The following is a 21,020-nucleotide window of genomic DNA, read 5'->3' as shown; positions in this document are numbered from 1 at the left end:
ACGCTAAATTGCCCCTTAATTGGAAAAAAGTGAATTAGGTAGTCTAAATTTTTCATTACAAAAAAGTGTAGGGATGTGCAGGTGAGGTTACAGGGATCGGTGGGGCGTGGCCAAGTTGGGTGCTCATTCGGGGGGTCAGCACAGACTCAATGGGCCGAATGGCCTCCTCCTGCACTGCTGTGATTCAATGTATTTCCACACTCACCAGCGCCGCCGTAACCGCCAGGAGCCAAGCGCTGGGAGATGGGATTAGTCTGGGTCAGATCTTCGTTGGCCAGCATGGTCAGGATGGGCCGAACGGCCTCCCCCCCCCCCCCCCCTGCGGTGTGGACGCCGCCCTGCTGGACGGTCCCAGCCATTGACGCTCACTCGGGGATTTCGAATTCCTCATCCCCCCGTTGCGCTTTTCTGGAGTCCGCCGTCGCATCCTGTCCCGCGCGCGCCGCCGTCACACTCCGCGCGCCTGCGCACCGCCGAACACTCCGCCGCCTGCCGCGCGCCTGCGCCGCTACTCCAGTTCGAGCTGAACCGTCATGGCGGATTCTTCACTGGACGACATCATCCGGAGACGCGGCCTCCGCGTGAAAGGCCGGTAAGAAGCCGGGGAGGGCGCGACTGGGGGGTGGTGTGGGGGGGAAGAGAGCGGTGAACAAACCAGGTTTGTCGACCGCTTCCCCATCGGGTCCCGGAGCTCGGCCTCCAGCCGCGGGCCCGAATCGGAAACCGGCGCCGTGCTCCCGCAATCAAACCTGCTGCCCCCCTCCGAGACCCCGCCCACCGACCCTTCCTGCTGCGGATTGGTCGCTGGCGGCGCGGGCACCTTCCTGATTGGTCGGTGCCGACGTCAATCATGCTACGCCAGCAAGTTTGGTTGTCGGGGAGGGCGAGGAACCCCCCGAGGAATTTACCCCGGAATTTATCCCATCAAATCTCCCGGGGTTCCCGCCCAGACCTCCTGCATTTACCCCAGAACCCCTGGATTAACCCTCCCCCACCCCCCCGACTGCTTTGATCTATCTCTGTCCCTCCCCTAGATTTACCCCCCCAGAGACTTCCCCCTGGATTTACCCTCCCCACCCCCCCCTCAGATTTACCCCCCTGAGACTTCCCCCTGGATTTACCCCCCTGAGACTTCCCCCTGGATTTACCCACCCCCAGATTTAACCCCCCTCCCCCAGATTTACCCTCCCTGAGACTTCCTCCTGGATTTCCTCCACCCCAAGATTTACACTCCCTGAGACTTCCCCCTGGATTTACCCCCACGTTGAATTGGCACCCCCTCCCCCTCCCCCCCCAAAGGATTTAGGGATCTAACATTTTGAGTCTGTGTACTCTTTGTCGTCTAGATTCTCTCTCCACAGATGCTATCAGACCTGCTGAGATGGTCCAGCATTTTCTGTTTCTGTTTCAGATTCCAGCATCCGCGGTAATTTGCTTTTGTCCCCACCCCGCATTTAGGCACACCTACCGTCCGTATTCACAACCCCCCCAGATCCCGAGGATCAACAGCCCCTTCCCCTCCGAGAATTACGGCCCCCTCCCCCCAGACTCCTGTGATTTATCCCCTGAAACCTGAGATTGCTCCCAAAAGCCATGATTTCCCTGAGGGATCACTTGAACGAAAGGATAAAGTGAGAGAGCAAGATGGAAATAAGAATAATGATTATCAGAATGTGGCCTCAGTAAGAACCTCAGTTTGGCCACACTTGGAGTTAGTGTTCAATTCTGGTCTCCACTCTACCAGAAGGATGTGGAGGCTTTAGAGAGGGTGCAGAAGAGATTTACTAGGATGTTGCCTGGTATGGAGGGCATTAGCTATGAGGAAAGGTTGAATAAACCTGGTTTGTTCACTGGAGCGAAGGAGGTTGAGGGGCGACCTGATAGAGGCCTACAAAATTATGAGGGGCATAGACCGAATGGATAGTCAGAGACTTGTACGAGGCAAGTTTTTTACACAGGCTAGTGGGTGCCTGGAACTCGCTGCCGGAGGAGGTGGTGGAAGCAGGTACGACAATGACATTTAAGGGGCATCTTGACAAATACATGAATAGGATGGGAATAGAGGGATATGGAGCCCGGAAGTGTAGAAGATTTTAGTTTAGATGGGCAGCATGGTCGGCGCAGGCTTGGGAGGGCCAACGGGCCTGTTCCTGTGCTGTACTTTTCTTTGTTCCTTGTGGCAGAGAGACCGTACACCCTGAAGAGTGAACCATCAGATAAGACCAGAGGTTGCAAGAATTGTAAAAAGGCAGAATTAAAGGCTCTGTATCGAAATGCAAATACCATTCAGAACAAAGCAGATGAATTGTCAGTTCAAAACATGGTAAATGACTGGTTTAGCACAGTGGGCTAAACAGCTGGCTTGTAATGCAGAACAATGCCAGCAGCGTGGGTTCAATTCCCGTACCGGCCTCCCTCAACAGGCGCCGGAATGTGGCGACTAGGGGCTTTTCACAGTAACTTGATTGAAGCCTACTTGTGATAATAAGCGATTATTATTATTAATAAATCTGATGGCCATTATAGAGACATGGATTTTGGGAGGCCAAAGCTGGAACCTGAAAATTCAAGGGGACATGACATTTTGGTAGAACCAGAAGCTACAAAGTGTTGGACGGGTAGCTCTATTCATCAAGATAACATTAGCACAATAGAGAGGGATATCCTGAGTTCTAAAGACCAAGATGTAGAGTCAGTTTAGGTAGGGATACAAAATACCAATGGGAAGAAGTCACTTGTGTATGGAGTTTACAAGTCCCTTAACAGTAACTACACAGTCGGACAGTGTATACTGGAAGAATTAAATGGGGTCTTGTGAGAAAGTTATAGCAATAATTGCAGGTGATTTTAATCCATGTGGATAATCCTAAAATTGAGTTCACTGTGTTTCCAGCACAATCTCGGGCCAACCAGAGGGAAGGCCATACTAGATCTGCTAATGTGCAATGAGAGTAAAGGAGCCCCTTGGTAGCAGTGTTCGTAACATGATAGAATTTTGCATTCAGCTAGAGGGAGAAAAGCGACCACCTATGTTTTAAACTTAAATAAAGACAGTTACAGGGATTTGAAGACAGAACAGGCTAAAGTGAATGAGGAAATTAGGTTTTGGGGTAAGTCAATGGCAGACATTTAAGGATATAAGACATGGTCCCAGGTTCAGTCCCGGCCCTGGGTCGCTGTCCGTGTGGAGTTTACATATTCTACCCATGTTTGTGGGTTTAGGCCACACAATTCAAAGATGTGCAGGGTAGGTGGATTGGCCACACTAAGTTGCCCCTTTATTGGAAAAAATGAATTGGGTACTCAAAAATTTTTTTAAAAATTAATCTAGAAGCCATCTATTTTGTCTTAAAGACACTCAGTGATTTGGCCTCCACAGCCTTCTGCGGCGACGAGTTCCATAGATTCACCACCTTCTGGCTGAAAAAATTCCTCCTCATCTCAGTTTTAAAGGATCGTCCCTTCAGTCTGAGGCTGTGCCCTCAGGTTGTAGTTTTTCTTACTACTCCGCATCCACTCTATCTAGGCTTCTTCGTATCCTGTAAGTTTTAAACGATCCTTATAAACTCCATAGAGTACAGACCCGGAGTCCTTAACGGCTCCTCATATGACAAGCTCTTTGTTCCAGGGATCATTCTTGCGAACCTGCTCTGGACCCTCTCCAAAGCCAGCGCATCCTCCCTTAGATACAGGGCCCAAAACTGCTCACAATACTCCAAATGGGGTCTGACCAGAGCCTCATACAACCTCAGAAGTACCTCCCAGCTCTTGTATTCAAAGAAAGAAAGACTACGGAGGAACGGTGCATCATTTGTGACTGAGATAGTATAGGATTAAAACAAAAGGTGTACAATTCTGTGAAGACTTATTGTAGGTCAGAATATAAAATCAGCAAGACTTAAAAAAATGGGGAAGGAACAAAAGTGTGAAGGAAAGCGATCCAGAAATATCAGTATCTAAAAAGGAAACAGGGGCAGCACGGTAGCATGGTGGTTAGCGTAAATGCTTCACAGCTCCAGGGTCCCAGGTTCGGTTCCCGGCTGGGTCACTGTCTGTGTGGAGTCTGCATGTCCTCCCCGTGTGTGCGTGGGTTTCCTCCGGGTGCTCCGGTTTCCTCCCACAGTCCAAAGATGTGCGGGTTAGGTGGATTGGCCATGCTAAATTACCCGTAGTGTCCTAAAAAGTAAGGTTAAGGGGGGGTTGTTGGGTTACGGGTATAGGGTGGATACGTGGGTTTGAGTAGGGTGATCATTGCTCGGCACAACATCGAGGGCCGAAGGGCCTGTTCTGTGCTGTACTGTTCTGTGGTTCTATGGAAACATGTAACTACGATGAGCCATGGTTCTCTATTATAATAATAATAGCTTATTATCACAAGTAGGCTTTAATGAAGTTACTGTGAAAAAGCCCCTAGTCGCCACATTCCGGCGCCTGTTCAGGAAGGCTGGTACGGGAATTGAACCCGCGCTGCCGGCCTTGTTCTGCATTACAAACCTGCTGTTTAGCCCACTGTGCTAAACCAGTCTCGAAAGAGAGAGTCTTGGGAATTAATAATGGGGAGGAAGGAAATGGCGGGTGCATTGAAAGGGCATTTTGTGCCTCTTCACAGTAGCAAAACATTGTAGGTAAATCGAGAGGTGAAACCAAGGGAGGAACTTCAAACATTTATCATCCTCAGAAAAAGACCACAGAAAGTTATTTGAACTAAAAGCCGGCATTTCCCCAGGTACTGATGGGCTTTATCCCACGGTTTTAAGAGAAGTGGTTGTTCAGATAGGAGGTGCGTTGGTTTTAATTTTCCAAAATTCCCTAGATCCTGGAAAGTTCCCATCAGATTGGGATATAGCGAGGTGGAACTTTTCTATTTGAGATAGGAAGACTGAAGGAAATTACCCAAGAGCGAGCCCACCATCTGCCATAGAGAAACTGCGGAAATTTATTGTTTTTAAAAAAATAATTTTTATTGAAATTTTTTACAGAAAATATAACAACAATGAAAAGCAACAATAAAACACCATAATAACTGTAACACCCCCAAGACCGTATCAACGTATGTATCACCCCCCCCCCCAAACCCAGTAAACAACAAGAGAACTTAAATTAAATTAAAATTAAATAAGCAAACATAGTCAACGTTCTCCCCCCCGCCCCCCCCCCCCCCCCCCCCCCGGGTTGCTGCTGACCCAGTACCGTTTCGCTGAGCCAGAAAGTCAAGGAAAGGTTGCCACCGCCTAAAGAACCCTTGTGCCGACCCTCTCAGGGCAAATTTGACCTTCTCCAGCTTGATAAATCCCGCCATGTCATTGATCCAGGTCTCCATGCTTGGGGGTCTCGCATCCTTCCACTGTAGCAAGATCCTCTGCCGGGCTACTAGAGACGCAAAGGCCAGCACACCGGCCTCTTTCGCCTCCTGCACTCCCGGCTCCACCCCAACCCCAAAAATCGTGAGTCCCCAGCCTGGCTTGACCCTGGATCCTACCACCCTCGACACCGTCCTCGCCACCCCCTTCCAGAACTCCTCCAGTGCCGGGCATGCCCAGAACATATGGGCATTGTTCGCTGGACTCCCCGAACACCTGACACACCTGTCTTTACCCCCAAAGAACCTACTCATCCTAGACCCAGACATGTGGGCCTGGTGCAGCACCTTGAATTGGATGAGGCTCAGCCGCGCACATGAGGAGGCAGAGTTAATCCTCTCCAGGGCATCAGCCCATGCCCCATCTTCGATCTGTTCCCCCTCCCACTTAGCCTTTAGCTCCTCTACTGACGCGTCCTCCATCTCCTGCATTACCTTGTAGATATCAGATATCTTCCCATCCCCGACCCAGACCCCCGAAAGCACCCTGTCACTCACCCCCCTCGCAGGAAGCAAAGGGAATCCCTCCACCTGCCGCCTAGAAAACGCCTTTACCTGCAGATACCTGAACATGTTCCCCGAGGGGAGCCCAAACTTCTCCTCCAACTCCCCCAGGCTTGCAAACCTCCCATCAATGAACAGGTCCCTCAGCTGTCTGATGCCCGCTCTGTGCCAACCCTGAAACCCCCCCCCCCATCAATGTTCCCCGGGACGAACCGATGGTTCCCCCTTAACGGAGCCTCCATCGAGCCCCCCACTTCCCCCCTATCTCGCCTCCACTGCCCCCAAATCTTGAGGGTAGCCGCCACCACCGGACTCGTGGTATACCTCGTAGGAAGGAGCGGCCACGGCGCCGTTACCAGGGCCCCCAGGCTTGTGCCTCCACAGGACGCCATCTCCAACAATTTCCATGCTGCCCCCTCCCCCTCCATCACCACTTGCGCACCATCGACACATTGGCTGCCCAGTAATACCCAAGAGATTGGGTAACGCCAGCCCCCCACCATCTCTACCCCACTCCAAGAAGACCCTCTTCACCCTCGGGGTCCCATGCGCCCAAACAAAGCTCATGATGCTGCTAGTCACCCTCCTAAAAAAAGGCCCTAGGGATAAAGATGGGCAAACACTGAAAAAGGAACAAGAACCTCGGGACAACTGTCATTTTGACGGACTGCACTCTACCCGCCAATGATAGCGGTACCATGTCCCACCTTTTGAATTCCTCCTCCATCTGCTCCACAAGCCTGGTAAAATTAAGCTTATGGAGAGTCCCCCAACTCCTGGCCACCTGCACCCCCTGAAACTCTTCACTGCCCTTTTAAACGGGAGCCTCCCAATTCCCTCCTCCTGATCACCCGGGTGTACTACAAATACCTCACTCTTGCCCAGATTTAACTTATAGCCCGAGAAGCTCCCAAACTCAGCCAGCAGCTCCATCATCCCTGGCATTCCCCCCTCTGGGTCCGCCACATACAACAGCAGGTCGTCCGCATACAGTGATACCCTATGTTCTTCCCCACGCCACACCAGGCCCCTCCACCTCCCCGACTCCCTCAGCGCCAAAGCCAAAGGTTCTATCGCCAGTGCAAAAAGCAAGGGGGACAGGGGGCACCCCTGCCTGGTCCCACGGTAGAGCCTGAAGTACTCTGATCTCCTTCCATTGGTAACTACACTCGCCATCGGGGCCTCACCCATTTGATGAACCCCTCCCCGAATCCGAACCGCTCCAGCACCTCCCACAGTTACCCCCACTCAACTCTATCAAACGCCTTCTCTGCATCCAGCGCCACCACTATCTCCGCCTCCCCCTCCACCGCCGGCATCATAATAACATTTAACAATCTCCGCACATTCATGTTAAGCTGTCTTCCCTTGACAAATCCTGTCTGATCCTCGTATATCACCCCGGCACACAGTCCTCTATCCTGGTGGCCAGGATCTTCGTCAGCAACTTAGCATCAATATTGAGGAGCGAGATTGGCCTGTATCATCCACACTGCAAGGGGTAATTATCCCACTTCAGGATCAGAGAGATCAGCGCCCGTGACATCGTCGGGGGCAAAGCCTCATTGAAGGCTCGCACCAACAGGGGGCCCACCAGATCCGCATACTTTTTATAAAATTCCACTGGGAACCCATCCGGCCCCGGCGCCTTACCTGACTGCATTTGGCAATCCCCCTGATTAGCTCCTCCAACTCTATCGGCGCCCCCAGCCCCTCCACCAGCTCCTCCTGCACCTTTGGGAAACGTAGAAATGAAGCTCTCCATCCCCCCCACACACACACCGGTGGCTCCGACCGGTACAGTTCCTCGTAAAAGACCCCGTTCACCTCTGCCCCCTTCTGCACCACATTCCTACCCTTATCCGTCACTCCACCAATTTCCCTAGCCGCATCTCGCCTGCGGAGCTGATGCGCCAACATCCTGCTCGCCTTCTCCCCATACTCATATACCACGCCTTGCGCCCTCCTCCACTGTGTCTCCGCCTTTCTGGTGGTCAACAAGTCGAACTTGGCCTACAAACTACGCCGTTCCCCCATCAACCCCTCCTCCGGGGCCTCCGCGTACCTCCTATCCACGTCCAGGAGCTCCCCCACCAGTCTCTCCCTCTCCCTCCTTTCCCTATGGGCCCGGATGGAACTTAGCTCCCCCCGAATCACTGCTTTCAGAGCCTCCCAGACCATCCCCACCCGGACCTCCCCCGTGTCGTTGGTCTCAAGATACCCCTCAATACTTCCCCGGACCCTCCTACACACCTCCTCATCAGCCAGCATCCCCACATCCAGGCGCTGGTCCCGCGCCTCCCCATCTCCAAATCGACCCAGTGCGGAGCATGGTCTGAAATTGCTATGGCCGAATACTCGGCATTTTGCACCTTCGGGATCAATCCCCTGCTCAGGACGAAAAAATCTATTCGGGAGTAAACCCTATGTACATGGGAGAAAAAGGAATACTCCTGCGCCCTCAGCCTCCCAAACCTCCAGGGATCCACTCCTCCCATCTGGTCCATAAACCCCCTCAGCACCTTGGCCGCCGCCGGCCTCCTACCCGTCCTTAAACTGGACCGGTCCAGTGGGGGATCTAGCACCGTGTTAAAGTCTCCCCCCATGATCAGGCCCCCTGCCTCCAGGTCCGGAATGCGGCCCAACATGCGCCTCATAAAGCCAGCATCATCCCAATTCGGGGCATACACATTAACCAGCACCACCTTCTCTCCCTGCAGCCTACCCTTCATAATATATCTGCCCTCCTTGTCCGACGCCACCTCAGCCGTCTCGAACGCCACCCTCTTCCCCACCAGAATCGCCACCCCCCCCGGTTTTTCGCATCTAATCCTGAGTGGAAAACCTGCCCCACCCACCCCTTCCTCAGACGAACCTGGTCCGCCACCTTCAAATGGGTCTCCTGGAGCATAGCCACGTCCGCCTTCAGCCCCTTCAAATGAGAAAATGCTCTAGCCCTCTTAACCGGCCCATTCAGCCCCCTCATGTTCCAGGTGATCAGCCGGATCAGAGGGCACCCCGCCCCCCTCCCCCGCCGAATAGCAAAAACAGCAACGACCGTAGTGCACCGGACCCCGCAGCCCCCAGACCCTAGTTCGAGTCCAGCTTCTCCGCCTGTACAAAGGCCCATGCCTCCTCCGGGGACTCGGAGTAGTGGTGCCGGTCCTTATATGTCACCCACAGACGCGCAGGCTGCATCATTCAAAATTTGACCTGCTTGGCATGCAGCACCGCCTTCGTCTGGTTAAACCCGGCCCGCCGCTTAGCCACCTCCGCACTCCAGTCCTGATAGATTCGCACTACCGAATTCTCCCACTTGCTGCTCCTCTCTTTCTTGGCCCAGCGCAGCACACACTCCCGGTCACTGAATTGGTGGAACCGCACCACCACCACCCGCGGGGGTTCATTCGTCTTGGGCCTCCTGGCCAGCACTCTGTGTGCTCCCTCAAGCTCCAGGGGCAAATGGAAGGACCCCGCTCCCATCAACGAGCTCAGCATCGTGGTCACATAAGCCGGAAGATCCGGCCCCTCCGCCAGGCCCAGGATCCTCAAATTCTTTCGTCTTGTGCGAAAGTCCAGCTCCTCCAAGCGGTCTTGCCACTTTTTGTGAAGTGCCTCGTGCAACTCCACCTTCCCCACGAGGACCACGGCCTCCTCCTCCCGCTCAGCGGCCTGCCACTGCAATTCCTGAATGGCCACCCCCTGGGCTGTCTGGGTCTCAAGCAGCTTGTTGGTAGTCGCATTCAGGGAGTCCAGCAAATCAGCCTTCAGCTCCACAAAACAGCGCAGAAGAACAGCTTGCTGCTCCTGCGCCCACTTCCACCAGTCCTCGGGTGCTCCGCCGGCCGCCATTTTGTCCTCCTTCCCCCGCTTTTCCTGGGGAGCTGCTGCAGCCTTTTCCTTTGCCCCACTCCGGGTACGCACCATAAATTTCGGGGAATGTTCCTCCAAACCTTCCCCCACCGGGAATCGTCGAAACAGTGCCACTTGGGGCCCTTAAATAGGCCCGAAAGTCCTTTGATAGCGGGAGCTGCCGAACGTGCAGCTTAGCTCCGCATCACCACAACCGGAACCGGAAATTTATTGTTAAGGAGGCTATAGCAGAGCACTTGGAAAATCTTTATGCAATGAGGCAGGGTCAATATGGCTTTGCGATGGTGCAGTGGTTAGCACTGCTGTCTCACGGCGCCGAGGTCCCAGGTTCGAGCCCGGCTCTGGGTCACTGTCCGTGTGGAGTTTGCACATTCTCCCCGTGTTTGCGTGGGTTTCACCCCCACAACCCAAAGATGTGCAGGGTAGGTGGATTGACCACGGTAAATTGCCTCTTAATTGGAAAAAATGAATTGGGTACGCTAAATTTTTTTTTTTTAAAACATGGCTTTGTGAAAGGGACTCAAATTTATTAGAATTTTTTGAAGAAGTAACATGTGACATAGATAAAGAGTAACCTGTAGGTGTACTTGCGTTTTCAAAAGACATTTGATAAGGTGCCACATCAAGAGCTTTTGGGATAAGGGGTAACATGTTAGCACGGATAGAGGATTGCTTAGGTAATAGAAAGCAGAGCATAAGGATAAATAAATTATTCCCAAATTGGCATGATATAAGCAGTGGACTCCCACAGAGATTAATGCTGGGGCTCCAAATATTTACCGTCGACATCAATGGCTTGGATAAAGGGACCAAACATCTGGTAGCTAAATTTGCTGATGGCACAAAGGTGGGTAGCAGAGTAAGTTCTGAAGAGGACATAAGACCTGCAAAGGAATATAGACAGATTCGGAGATTGGGCACAAAAATTGGTAGAGGGAGTATCATAGAACATAGAACGATACAGCGCAGTACAGGCTCTTCGGCCCTCGATGTTGCACCGACATGGAAAAAAAAACTAAAGGCCATCTAACCTACACTATGCCCTTATCATCCATATGCTTATCCAACAAATTTTTAAATGCCCTCAATGTTGGCGAGTTCACTACTGTTGCAGGTAGGGCATTCCACGGCCTCACCACTCTTTGCGTAAAAAACCCACCTCTGACCTCTGTCCTATATCTATTACCCCTCAATTTAAGGCTATGTCCCCTCGTGCTAGCCACCTCCATCCGCGGGAGAAGGCTCTCGCTGTCCACCCTATCTAACCCTCTGATCATTTTGTATGCCTCTATTAAGTCACCTCTTAACCTTCGTCTCTCTAACGAAAACAACCTCAAGTCCATCAGCCTTTCCTCATAAGATTTTCCCTCCATACCAGGCAACATCCTGGTAAATCTCCTCTGCACCCGTTCCAAAGCTTCCACGTCCTTCCTATAATGAGGCGACCAGAACTGTACGCAATACTCCAAATGCAGCCGTACTAGAGTTTTGTACAACTGCAACATGACCTCATGGCTCCGGAACTCAATCCCTCTACCAATAAAGGCCAACACACCATAGGCCTTCTTCACAACCCTATCAACCTGGGTGGCAACTTTCAGGGATCTATGTACATGGACACCGAGATCCCTCTGCTCATCCACACTACCAAGAATTTTACCATTAGCCAAATATTCCGCATTCCTGTTATTCTTTCCAAAGTGAATCACCTCACACTTCTCCACATTAAACTCCATTTGCCACCTCTCAGCCCAGCTCTGCAGCTTATCTATGTCCCTCTGTAACCTGCAACATCCTTCCGCACTGTCTACAACTCCACCGACTTTAGTGTCGTCTGCAAATTTACTCACCCATCCTTCTGCGCCCTCCTCTAGGTCATTTATAAAAATGACAAACAGCAACGGCCCCAGAACAGATCCTTGTGGTACGCCACTCGTAACTGAACTCCATTCTGAACATTTCCCATCAACTACCACTCTCTGTCTTCTTTCAACTAGCCAATTTCTGATCCACATCTCTAAATCACCCTCAATCCCCAGCCTCCGTATTTTCTGCAATAGCCGACCGTGGGGAACCTTATCAAACGCTTTACTGAAATCCATATACACCACATCAACTGCTCTACCCTCGTCTACCTGTTCAGTCACCTTCTCAAAGAACTCGATAAGGTTTGTGAGGCATGACCTACCCTTCACAAAACCATGCTGACTATCCCTAATCATATTATTCCTATCTAGATGATTATAAATCGTATCTTTTATAATCCTCTCCAAGACCTTACCCACCACAGACGTTAGGCTCACCGGCCTATAGTTACCGGGGTTATCTCTACTCCCCTTCTTGAACAAAGGGACCACATTTGCTATCCTCCAGTCCTCTGGCACTATTCCTGTAGCCAATGATGACCTAAAAATCAAAGCCAAAGGCTCAGCAATCTCTTCCCTGGCTTCCCAGAGAATCCTAGGATAAATCCCATCCGGCCCCGGGGACTTATCTATTTTCACCTTGTCCAGAATTGCCAACACTTCTTCCCTACGCACCTCAATGCCATCTATTCTAATAGCCTGGGTATCATGTGGGGAAAACTTACCACTTTGGCAGGAACAATAGAAAAGCATTGTATTATTTAAATGGTGAGAGATTGCTTAACTCTGAAGTACAGAGGGATAGAACATAGAAAAATACAGTACAGAACTGGGTGTCATGGTATCTGAATCACAATCATTTAGTCTGGTGATTAGGAAGGCAAATGGAATGTTGTCATTTATTATAAAGGGAATCGAGTTTAGAAGTAGGAAAGGTTTGCTGCAGCTGTACAGGGTGTTGGTGAGGCTACATCTGGTGCAGTTTTGGTCCCCTTGCTTCAGAAAGGATATAGGGTGTGATTTAATGAGAAAATCCACTTTTTCGTGGGTTTAGTGGATTGCAAGTGCCAGGAATGACCCCGCTGTTGAACGGGACTTACCTTTATTTCCTGCACTGCCTCAATCTCGAGGGTCCTCGATCCCCCCGTACCCCACCATAAAGGGCAAGGCACCCCCCGATCACTGGCATTGGCAAAATGTCACCTTGACACTGCTGGCTTGGCAGTGCCTCTGCCAGTACCTCCTGGGCACCCAGGTGGCGCAGCCAATGTGTCCGGCTGGCATCAGTGCCATGGTGCCACCCTGGCACAGGCTGATCACCCAGGGGCCTCCGATCACTTTCCAATGCCGTTCCACCGTGTCCCGGTGCTAAACTGTGCCCGGCTGGGGTCCCTTTCGTGAGGCCATTGGATCCCGGGGGCTTGTTAGCTCTGGCTGACATATGTGCCTAACTACACAGAGACAGACCCGTCCCCACCAGTACTGTACCCCAGTGTGACACAGTGACAGACCCGTCCCTGCCAGTACTGTACCCTAGTGCGACACAAAGGCAGACCAATCCCCACCATTTCTGTACCCCAGTGAGACACAGTGACAGACCCGTCCCCACCAGTACTGTACCCCAGTGAGACACAGTGACAGACCCATCCCCACCAGTACTGTACCCCAGTGTTATACAGTGACAGACTCGTCCCCACCAGTACTGTACCCCAGTGAGACACAGTGACAGACCCATCCCCACCAGTACTGTACCCCAGTGTGACACAGTGACAGACCCGTCCCCACCAGTACTGTACCCCAGTGTGACACAGTGACAGACCCGTCCCCACCAGTACTGTACCCCAGTGTGACACAGTAACAGACCCGTCCCCACCAGTACTGTACCCCAGTGTTATACAGTGACAGACTCGTCCCCACCAGTACTGTACCCCAGTGAGACACAGTGACAGACCCATCCCCACCAGTACTGTACCCCAGTGTGACACAGTGACAGACCCGTCCCCACCAGTACTGTACCCCAGTGTGACACAGTGACAGACCCGTCCCCACCAGTACTGTACCCCAGTGTGACACAGTAACAGACCCGTCCCCACCAGTACTGTACCCCAGTGTGACACAGTGACAGACCCGTCCCCACCAGTACTGTAGTCCAGTGTTATACAGTGACAGACCCGTCTCCACCAGTACTGTACCCCAGTGTTATACAGTGACAGACCCGTCTCCACCAGTACTGTACCGCAGTATTACATAGAACAGTACAGCACAGAACAGGCCCTTCGGCCCTCGATGTTGTGCCGAACAATGATCACCCCACTTAAACCCACGTAACCCGTATACCCGTAACCCAACAATCCCCCCATTAACCTTACACTACGGGCAATTTAGCATGGCCAATCCACCTAACCCGCACATCTTTGGACTGTGGGAGGAAACCGGAGCACCCGGAGGAAACCCACGCGCACACGGGGAGGACGTGCAGACTCCACACAGACAGTGATCCAGCCGGGAATCGAACCTGGGACCCTGGAGCTGTGAAGCATTGATGCTAACCACCATGCTACCGTGAGGCCCCGGGACTACAGTACTGTAGTCCAGTGTTATACAGTGACAGACCCGTCCCCACCAGTACTGTACTCCAGTGTTATACAGTGACAGACCCACCCCCACCAGTACTGTAACCTAGGAATATGGTTATTGCTACAGTGTGAAAACATTGCCCACCTACCCAGTGACTGTAACAATCTGCACTGTCAGTATCCAGGGAGTCGGTGAATCATGTTCGAGCTGGGGTTTTGACGCTGCTGAATGGTTTATTTGTGCTGCTTGTTTTTTTCCCGCAGACCAGCACCGAGTGCCTGGCCATTTGTTGGTGGTGTTAAGTCACGGATCGGAGATCAGTTTGTAAACTTGAACACGAGCTGGCCCGTCACTGGCTCTCAACGGACTTTTGATGCTCGGCAGAAGATCGGCATCACGGATGCTCGGCAGCGGCTAACGATGAGAGACGCTCGCGAACGCCTGGGACAGAAGGACATGCGCTCAAAAATAATGGGGAGCACCTCAAAGGTTCTTGACGCGCGTGAAATGATCAATTCGAGGAAGGGCCAGGAAGGAAATGAAAAGATGGCGGCGGTGAAGAAAGTATTGGATGCAAGGGAGCGACTGAGCTCCAGGAGAAGTGGTCCGGCTGCATCCACTATTCCAACAGAAGCAACCATCAACACAGGAGGCAGGATAACTAAAACATTCCAAGTACCACAGGTGGAAACTTTTAACCTGCAACCTCGGTATATTTGGCACAAGATTATTTACTGTGTCAAACCATCTGTTACCATGTGGTGCATTCCTTACGTGGGTAGCAATGCTGCTGCCCTTTACAAGAGAGGGCGGCGCCGTGACCGGGGGAGGCTGGTGACGGTGTCGCTTGCATCGCCAGAGAGGCCGTCTCAGTCCCTGGCGTTTGTTTCCTCTCGGGTCCCAGGTGATCCAGGGAGCACATCGGGGCTGCACTGTTCTAGCTGGCACTGTCTGACTGCATATTCTGTCCCTTTCTCCCTCTGTTTCCTGCTGGATTTCATTTTCATCAGAAATCCTCTCCCGGCATTCCTTCCGATTCTAGGGCGGGGAGGGTTTAATATCATCAAATAATCATGTCTCGAGGTACATCGCTTGAGACTGGAACTTCAGGCCGTAGCTTTTTCCGATGAGCATCTGATTTTGGGCCAATACTTGAGGGTGGTGTTGAGTCAGGAGCCAACATCACCCTCTGCTGAATCGGCCCAACAGATCAAACCAAGTGACCTAAAACTTTAACCTTAGTAATTGGAAAATTGGTAGACTCTGTTGCCATGGACGGAGCCAAGTTTGTAAAGTGTAAGTCGATTGGGGAGAGTGGACAGGATGGGGGGAACGGTAAACCATATCCGGTAGAGGTATGAGCTGTAGAATCAGGAGAGCGGAGGGTCAGTGGGTGGAGGAAACGATGCATTCTCCTCATTCCTGAAGTTCTGCGTAGAAATTACTTGGAATTCACCGTAGGGTCAGATTCAAGTTTATTAGGCTGAGAGGTGCAGTCAGCCAGGACAGAGAGAAGAAATTCGCACACAGATATTGGTTAATTAATTGGAGGAGATTGGTTGGTGTTAGGTTACTCTGCCGAGCGACGATTAGGTTGAAAACTGATATTGATGCAGTTTGATAAGGTGGAAATGGGGCAACTCCTCACTTTCATAAGGAAACCACCAGGTAAAATCCAGTGGACATGCCAGCAGCCTGCTTTTAAAAAATCATTTAGGGGATGAAGGTGTTGCTGGTTTGACCGGAATTTATTACCCATCTCTAATTGCCCTTCAAATGGTTTTGGTGAGCTGCCTTCTTGAACTGCTGCAGTTCCTGTAGTGTAGGTGCACCCCCTGTGCTGTTAGGGAGCGTGTTCCAGCATGCTGCTCCAGCAATAGTGAAGGAACGGCCGATATATTTCCAAGTTGGGACGATGAGTGACTCTCACACACTCAGCCCCCGCTCTGACACACTCAGCCCCCCCTCTCACACACTCAGACCCCGCTCTGACACACTCAGACCCCGCTCTCACACACTCAGCCCTCTCTCACACACTCAGCCCCCCTCACACACACTCAGCCCCCCTCACACACACTCAGCCCCCCTCACACACACTCAGCCCCCTCTCACACACACACAGTTCCCACTCTCGCACACTCAGCCCCCTTCACACATACTCAGCACCCGCTCTGACACACTCGGCCCTCGCTCAGTCAGCCCCCACTCTGACACACTCAGCCCCCGCTCTGACACACTCAGCCCTCGCTCAGTCAGTCCCCGCTCTGTCACACTCAGCCCCTGCTCTGACACACTCAGCCCCCGCTCTGACGCACTCAGCCGCCGCTCTGACACACTCAGCCCTCTCTCACACACTCAGCCCCCCTCACACACACTCAGCCCCCTTCACACACACTCAGCACCCGCTCTGACAGTCAGCCCCCACTCTGACACACTCAGCCCTCGCTCAGTCAGCCCCCGCTCTGTCACACTCAGCCCCTGCTCTGACACACTCAGCCCCCACTCTGACGCACTCAGCCGCCGCTCTCACACACTCAGCCCCCTCTCTCACACACACAGCCCCCTCTCTCACACACTCAGCCCCCGCTCTCACGCACTAAGCCCCCTCTCTCGCACGCTTAGCCCCCTCTCTCGCACGCTCAGCCCCGGCTCTCGCACGCTCAGCCCCGGCTCTCGCACGCTCAGCCCCGGCTCTCGCACGCTCAGCCCCGGCTCTCGCACGCTCAGCCCCGGCTCTCGCACGCTCAGCCCCGGCTCTCGCACGCTCAGCCCCGGCTCTCGCACGCTCAGCCCCGGCTCTCGCACGCTCAGCCCCGGCTCTCGCGCGCACACCCCACTCGCGCGCGCACACCCACTTCCCTTGCGCGCGCACTTCCCCCTCTCTCCGCGCGCGCACTTCCCCCTCTCTCGCGCGCGCACTTCCCCCTCTCTCGCGCGCGCACTCCCCCCTCTCCCGCTGCGCGCACTCCACCCCTCTCTCGCGCGCGGCTCCCCCCCTCTCTCGCGCGCGCACTCCCCCTCTCTCGCGCGCGCACTCCCCCCTCTCTCGGCGCGCGCACTCCCCCCTCTCTCGCGCGCGCACTCCCCCTCTCTCGCGCGCGCACTCCCCCCTCTCTCGCGCGCGCACTCCCCCCTCTCTCGCGCGCGCACTCCCCCCTCTCTCGCGCGCGCACTCCCCCCTCTCTCGCGCGCGCACTTCCCCCTCTCACGCGCGCGCACTTCCCCCTCTCTCGCGCGCGCACTTCCCCCCCTCTCTCACGCGTACACCCTCCTCTCTCGCGCGCGCGCACACCCCCCTCACTCTCGCGCGCCCCCCTCTCTCGCGTGCACATATCCTCACACTTGCCTCTCTCCGAGGCCCAAATGCTCCCCATTCCTTTCCCGAGGCTCCGCTGCTGCCTTTAGGCCATGCTGCAGCCTCTCTTCACTGCTGTCACCTCTTCCACCTTTTGTCGTCTCTTCTCTGCTTCAGGCCGACTGGTCTCCGGTCAGCTCCCAGCTCACCCTCTTCTTTGCTGTTGGCCACTGACCTTTCTGCCCGGCAACAGAGAGATCGAATAAACCACATGGGCCAATCAAAGCAAGGGTTCTCGGAGCACTGGCCTGGACTAGTCAGCCTGTCATCATCCAGGGCTCCATGAGGCCTTGCTTTCAAATTCCTATTTGATTTCCCTGATTAAACTTTGCGTGCTGAAACCAGCCATTGTTGGTTATATGGCGACCACCAGCTTCATGGTCCCCCGGAGATCTATCACGGACACCCAGGGGTCTGCAGGTCCCAGTTTGGGAACCCGTGTATTTACTGTAGGAAATTAATTGCAGTGCAGGCAAGTGTGAAGGCCATCTGCTTTGGATGAAAACGGGGGATTTTGTGATTGGCGAAAAGCTGGACTGAGGATCCAATGGACTTGGGAGTCCATGCACACAGATCATCATCAGATATATAGGAGCAGAATTAGGTCATTTGGCCCATCAAGTCTGCTCCGCCATTCGATCATGGCTGATCTCACCCTGGCTTTAACTCTACCGTCCTGCCCGTTCTCCATAACCCTTCAACCCATTGCCAGTTAAAAACCTACCTGCCTCCTCCATAAATCTATTCAATGTCCCAGCATCCACCACAATCTCGGGTAGCAAATTCTATAGATTCAAAACCCTTTGGGAGAAGTAGTTTCTCCTCAACACCATTTTAAATTTGCTGCCTCTTATCCTAAGACTGTGATCCCTTGTTCTAGAATGTCCCACAAGAGGAAGCTTCCGCTCCATGTCTACTTTATCCATACCTCATCATCTGTATAGCTTAATTTGATCTCCCTTCATTCTTCTAAACTCTAGAGAGTATAGGCCTAAACTGTTCAATCTCTCCTCATTCGGCAAACCCCTCGTCTCTGGAATCAATCTAGTGAACCTCCTCTGAACTGCCTCCAATGCCACTACATCGTTCCTCAAATAAGGGACCAAAACTGTGCACAATACTCCAGATACGGTCTCACCAAGGCCTTGTATAGTTGCAACAACACTTTCTTACCTTTATACTCTATTCCTTTAGCTATAAATGCCAACATTCCATTCACTTTCTTTATTATCTGCTGCACTTGCACGCTCGTTTTCTGTGACTCGTGCATGAGGGATTCCAGATCCCTCTGCACCGGAGCACCCCAAAGTCTCTTCCCATTTTGATAATAAGTTGCCTTCCCTTTTTTCCGACCAACGTGCATGACCTCACACTTATCCATGTTGTACTCCTGCCACATTTTGGACCACTCTCCAAATCTATCTATATCCATTTGGAAGGTTCTTATTTCCTCATTGCAACTTACTGTCCCACATATTTTTGTGTTGTCTGCAAATTTGGCTACAGAACCTTCTATCCCTGTATCCAAGTCATTTATATTTGTTGTAAATAACTGGGGCCCAAGGACCGAGTTCCTGTGGCACCCCACGAGTTACATCTTGTCATCTAGTAAAAGACCCATTTATCCCAATTCTCTGTCTTCTCGCCAGGCTAATAAATTACCCATATCCCATGTGATCTAATCTTCTGTGCGTCACCTTATCAAACACCTTCTGGAAGTCCATCTACATCTACAGGATCCTCATTATCCACTTTGCTTGTTACATCTTCAAAGAACTCGAGCATGTTAGTCAAACATGATTTGCCCTTAGGAAAACCATGCTGACTCTGATGGGTAGCGTTTTAACTTTCCAAACATCCTGATATTACTTCCTTGATAATTGATTCCAACAACAGATGTCAAACTAACTGGCCTGTAATTTCCCACATTCTGTCTCCCTTTTTTGAATAACGTAATTAGCATTTTTCCCAATCCACTGGAACCTTTCCTGTGTCCAGGGAATTTTGGAATATTATAACCAATGGATCCACTATCTCCGCTGCTACTTCCTTCAGTACCCTAAGATAGGGACAATCAGGGACAGCACGGCGGTGCAGTGGTTAGCACTGCTGCCTCACGGCCCCGAGGTCCCAGGTTCGATCCCGGCTCTGGGCCACTGTCCGTGTGGAGTTTGCACATTCTCCCTGTGTTTGCGTGGATTTCGCCCCCACCCAAAGATGTGCAGGCTAGGTGGATTGGCCGCGCTAAATTTCCCCTTAATTGGAAAAAATGAATTGGGTACTCTAAATTTATGTTTTAAAAAAAGATGTAGGCCATCAGGCCCTGGGGACTTGTCTGCCCTCAATCCCAAGAATTTGTTGACTACTGTTTCCCTATTGATGCTAATTGTTCCGAGTTCCACCCTTTCTATGACCTCTGAATTGCTTATTCCTATAGGAATGGTATTCGTGTCCTCCACCGTGAAAACTGAGGCAAAGCATTGATTCAGCATCTTTGGGGCAGCACGGTGGCACAGTGGTTAGCATTGCTGCCTATGGCGCTGAGGACCTGGGTTTGAATCCCGGCCCTGGGCCACTGTCCGTGTGGAGTTTGCACGTTCTCCCCGTGTCTGCGTGGGTTTCACCCCCACAACCCAAAGATGTGCAGGTTAGGTGAATTGGCCACGCTAAATTGCCCCTTAATTGGAAAAAAATAATTGGGTACTCTAAATTTTTAAAAAAAGATTCAGCATCTTTGCCATTTCTGTGTTCCCCACTATTAACTCACCAGTTTCATCTTCCTGGGGACCAACATTCAACATGGTGACTCTCTCCCCTTTTATGTACTTAGCAAATTTTTGCTATCTTTTTTGATATTCTGCACTTTTATTTTTGTAATTTACTTTAGTTCTGTTAATTACTTTTTTAGTTCCCCTTTGTTTATGTTTGAAACTTTCCCAATCTCCCAGCCTTTGCAACATGGTATACCTTAGCTTTTGCCTTTTTGTTGTCCTTGACCTCCTTGTTTAGCCATGGATGTTTTTTTACCCCTCGTACCGTCTTTCTTCCTCTCTGGAATATATTTTAGTTGTGAGGAATTGAGTATCTCCTTAAACAACTGCTCCTGCTCATCAGCTGTCCTACCCTTTAGCCTCCCTGCCTTCTCTATTTGGGCCAAATCTGTCCTCATGTCTATGTAATAACCTTGTTTAATTCCAGAACACAAGTGTGGGACTCCACTTTCTCGCCCCCAAACTGAATCTTGAATTCTATCATACTATGGTCACTACTCCCGAGTGGATCCTTAACTATGAGCTCATTAATTAATCCCTCCTCATTATAGAGTGCCAAATCGAGAGTAGCCTCCTCCCTGGTTAGTTCCCAACATCCTGTTCCAAGCAACAATCTCTAATGCGTTCAATGAACTCTGCGTCCAAGCTACTCTTGCCAATTTGATTCTTCCAGTCTATGTGCATATTACAATCACCCATGAATATTGTCGCACCTT

General features: G+C 51.8%; 1 protein-coding gene across 1 annotated transcript in view; it reads left to right on the top strand.

Annotated features, from left to right (window-relative positions):
- The first annotated feature begins 470 nt into the window (after positions 1 to 470).
- poldip3 (polymerase (DNA-directed), delta interacting protein 3) overlaps positions 471 to 21,020 on the top strand; it is a 49,287-nt gene continuing 28,737 nt past the window's right edge. The window contains exons 1-2 of the mRNA XM_038783493.1: positions 471 to 592; positions 14,442 to 14,862. Of these exons, the coding sequence (XP_038639421.1) occupies positions 534 to 592; positions 14,442 to 14,862 (480 nt within the window). The 5' untranslated portion in view covers positions 471 to 533. The remainder of the gene's footprint in view (positions 593 to 14,441; positions 14,863 to 21,020) is intronic.

This window comes from Scyliorhinus canicula, chromosome 23 (assembly GCF_902713615.1).
Source record: "Scyliorhinus canicula chromosome 23, sScyCan1.1, whole genome shotgun sequence".
In the NCBI taxonomy this organism is placed as follows: Eukaryota; Metazoa; Chordata; class Chondrichthyes; order Carcharhiniformes; family Scyliorhinidae; genus Scyliorhinus; species Scyliorhinus canicula.
Note: the sequence above shows the minus strand (reverse complement) of the source record. Positions and strands in the feature narration are given on the sequence as shown.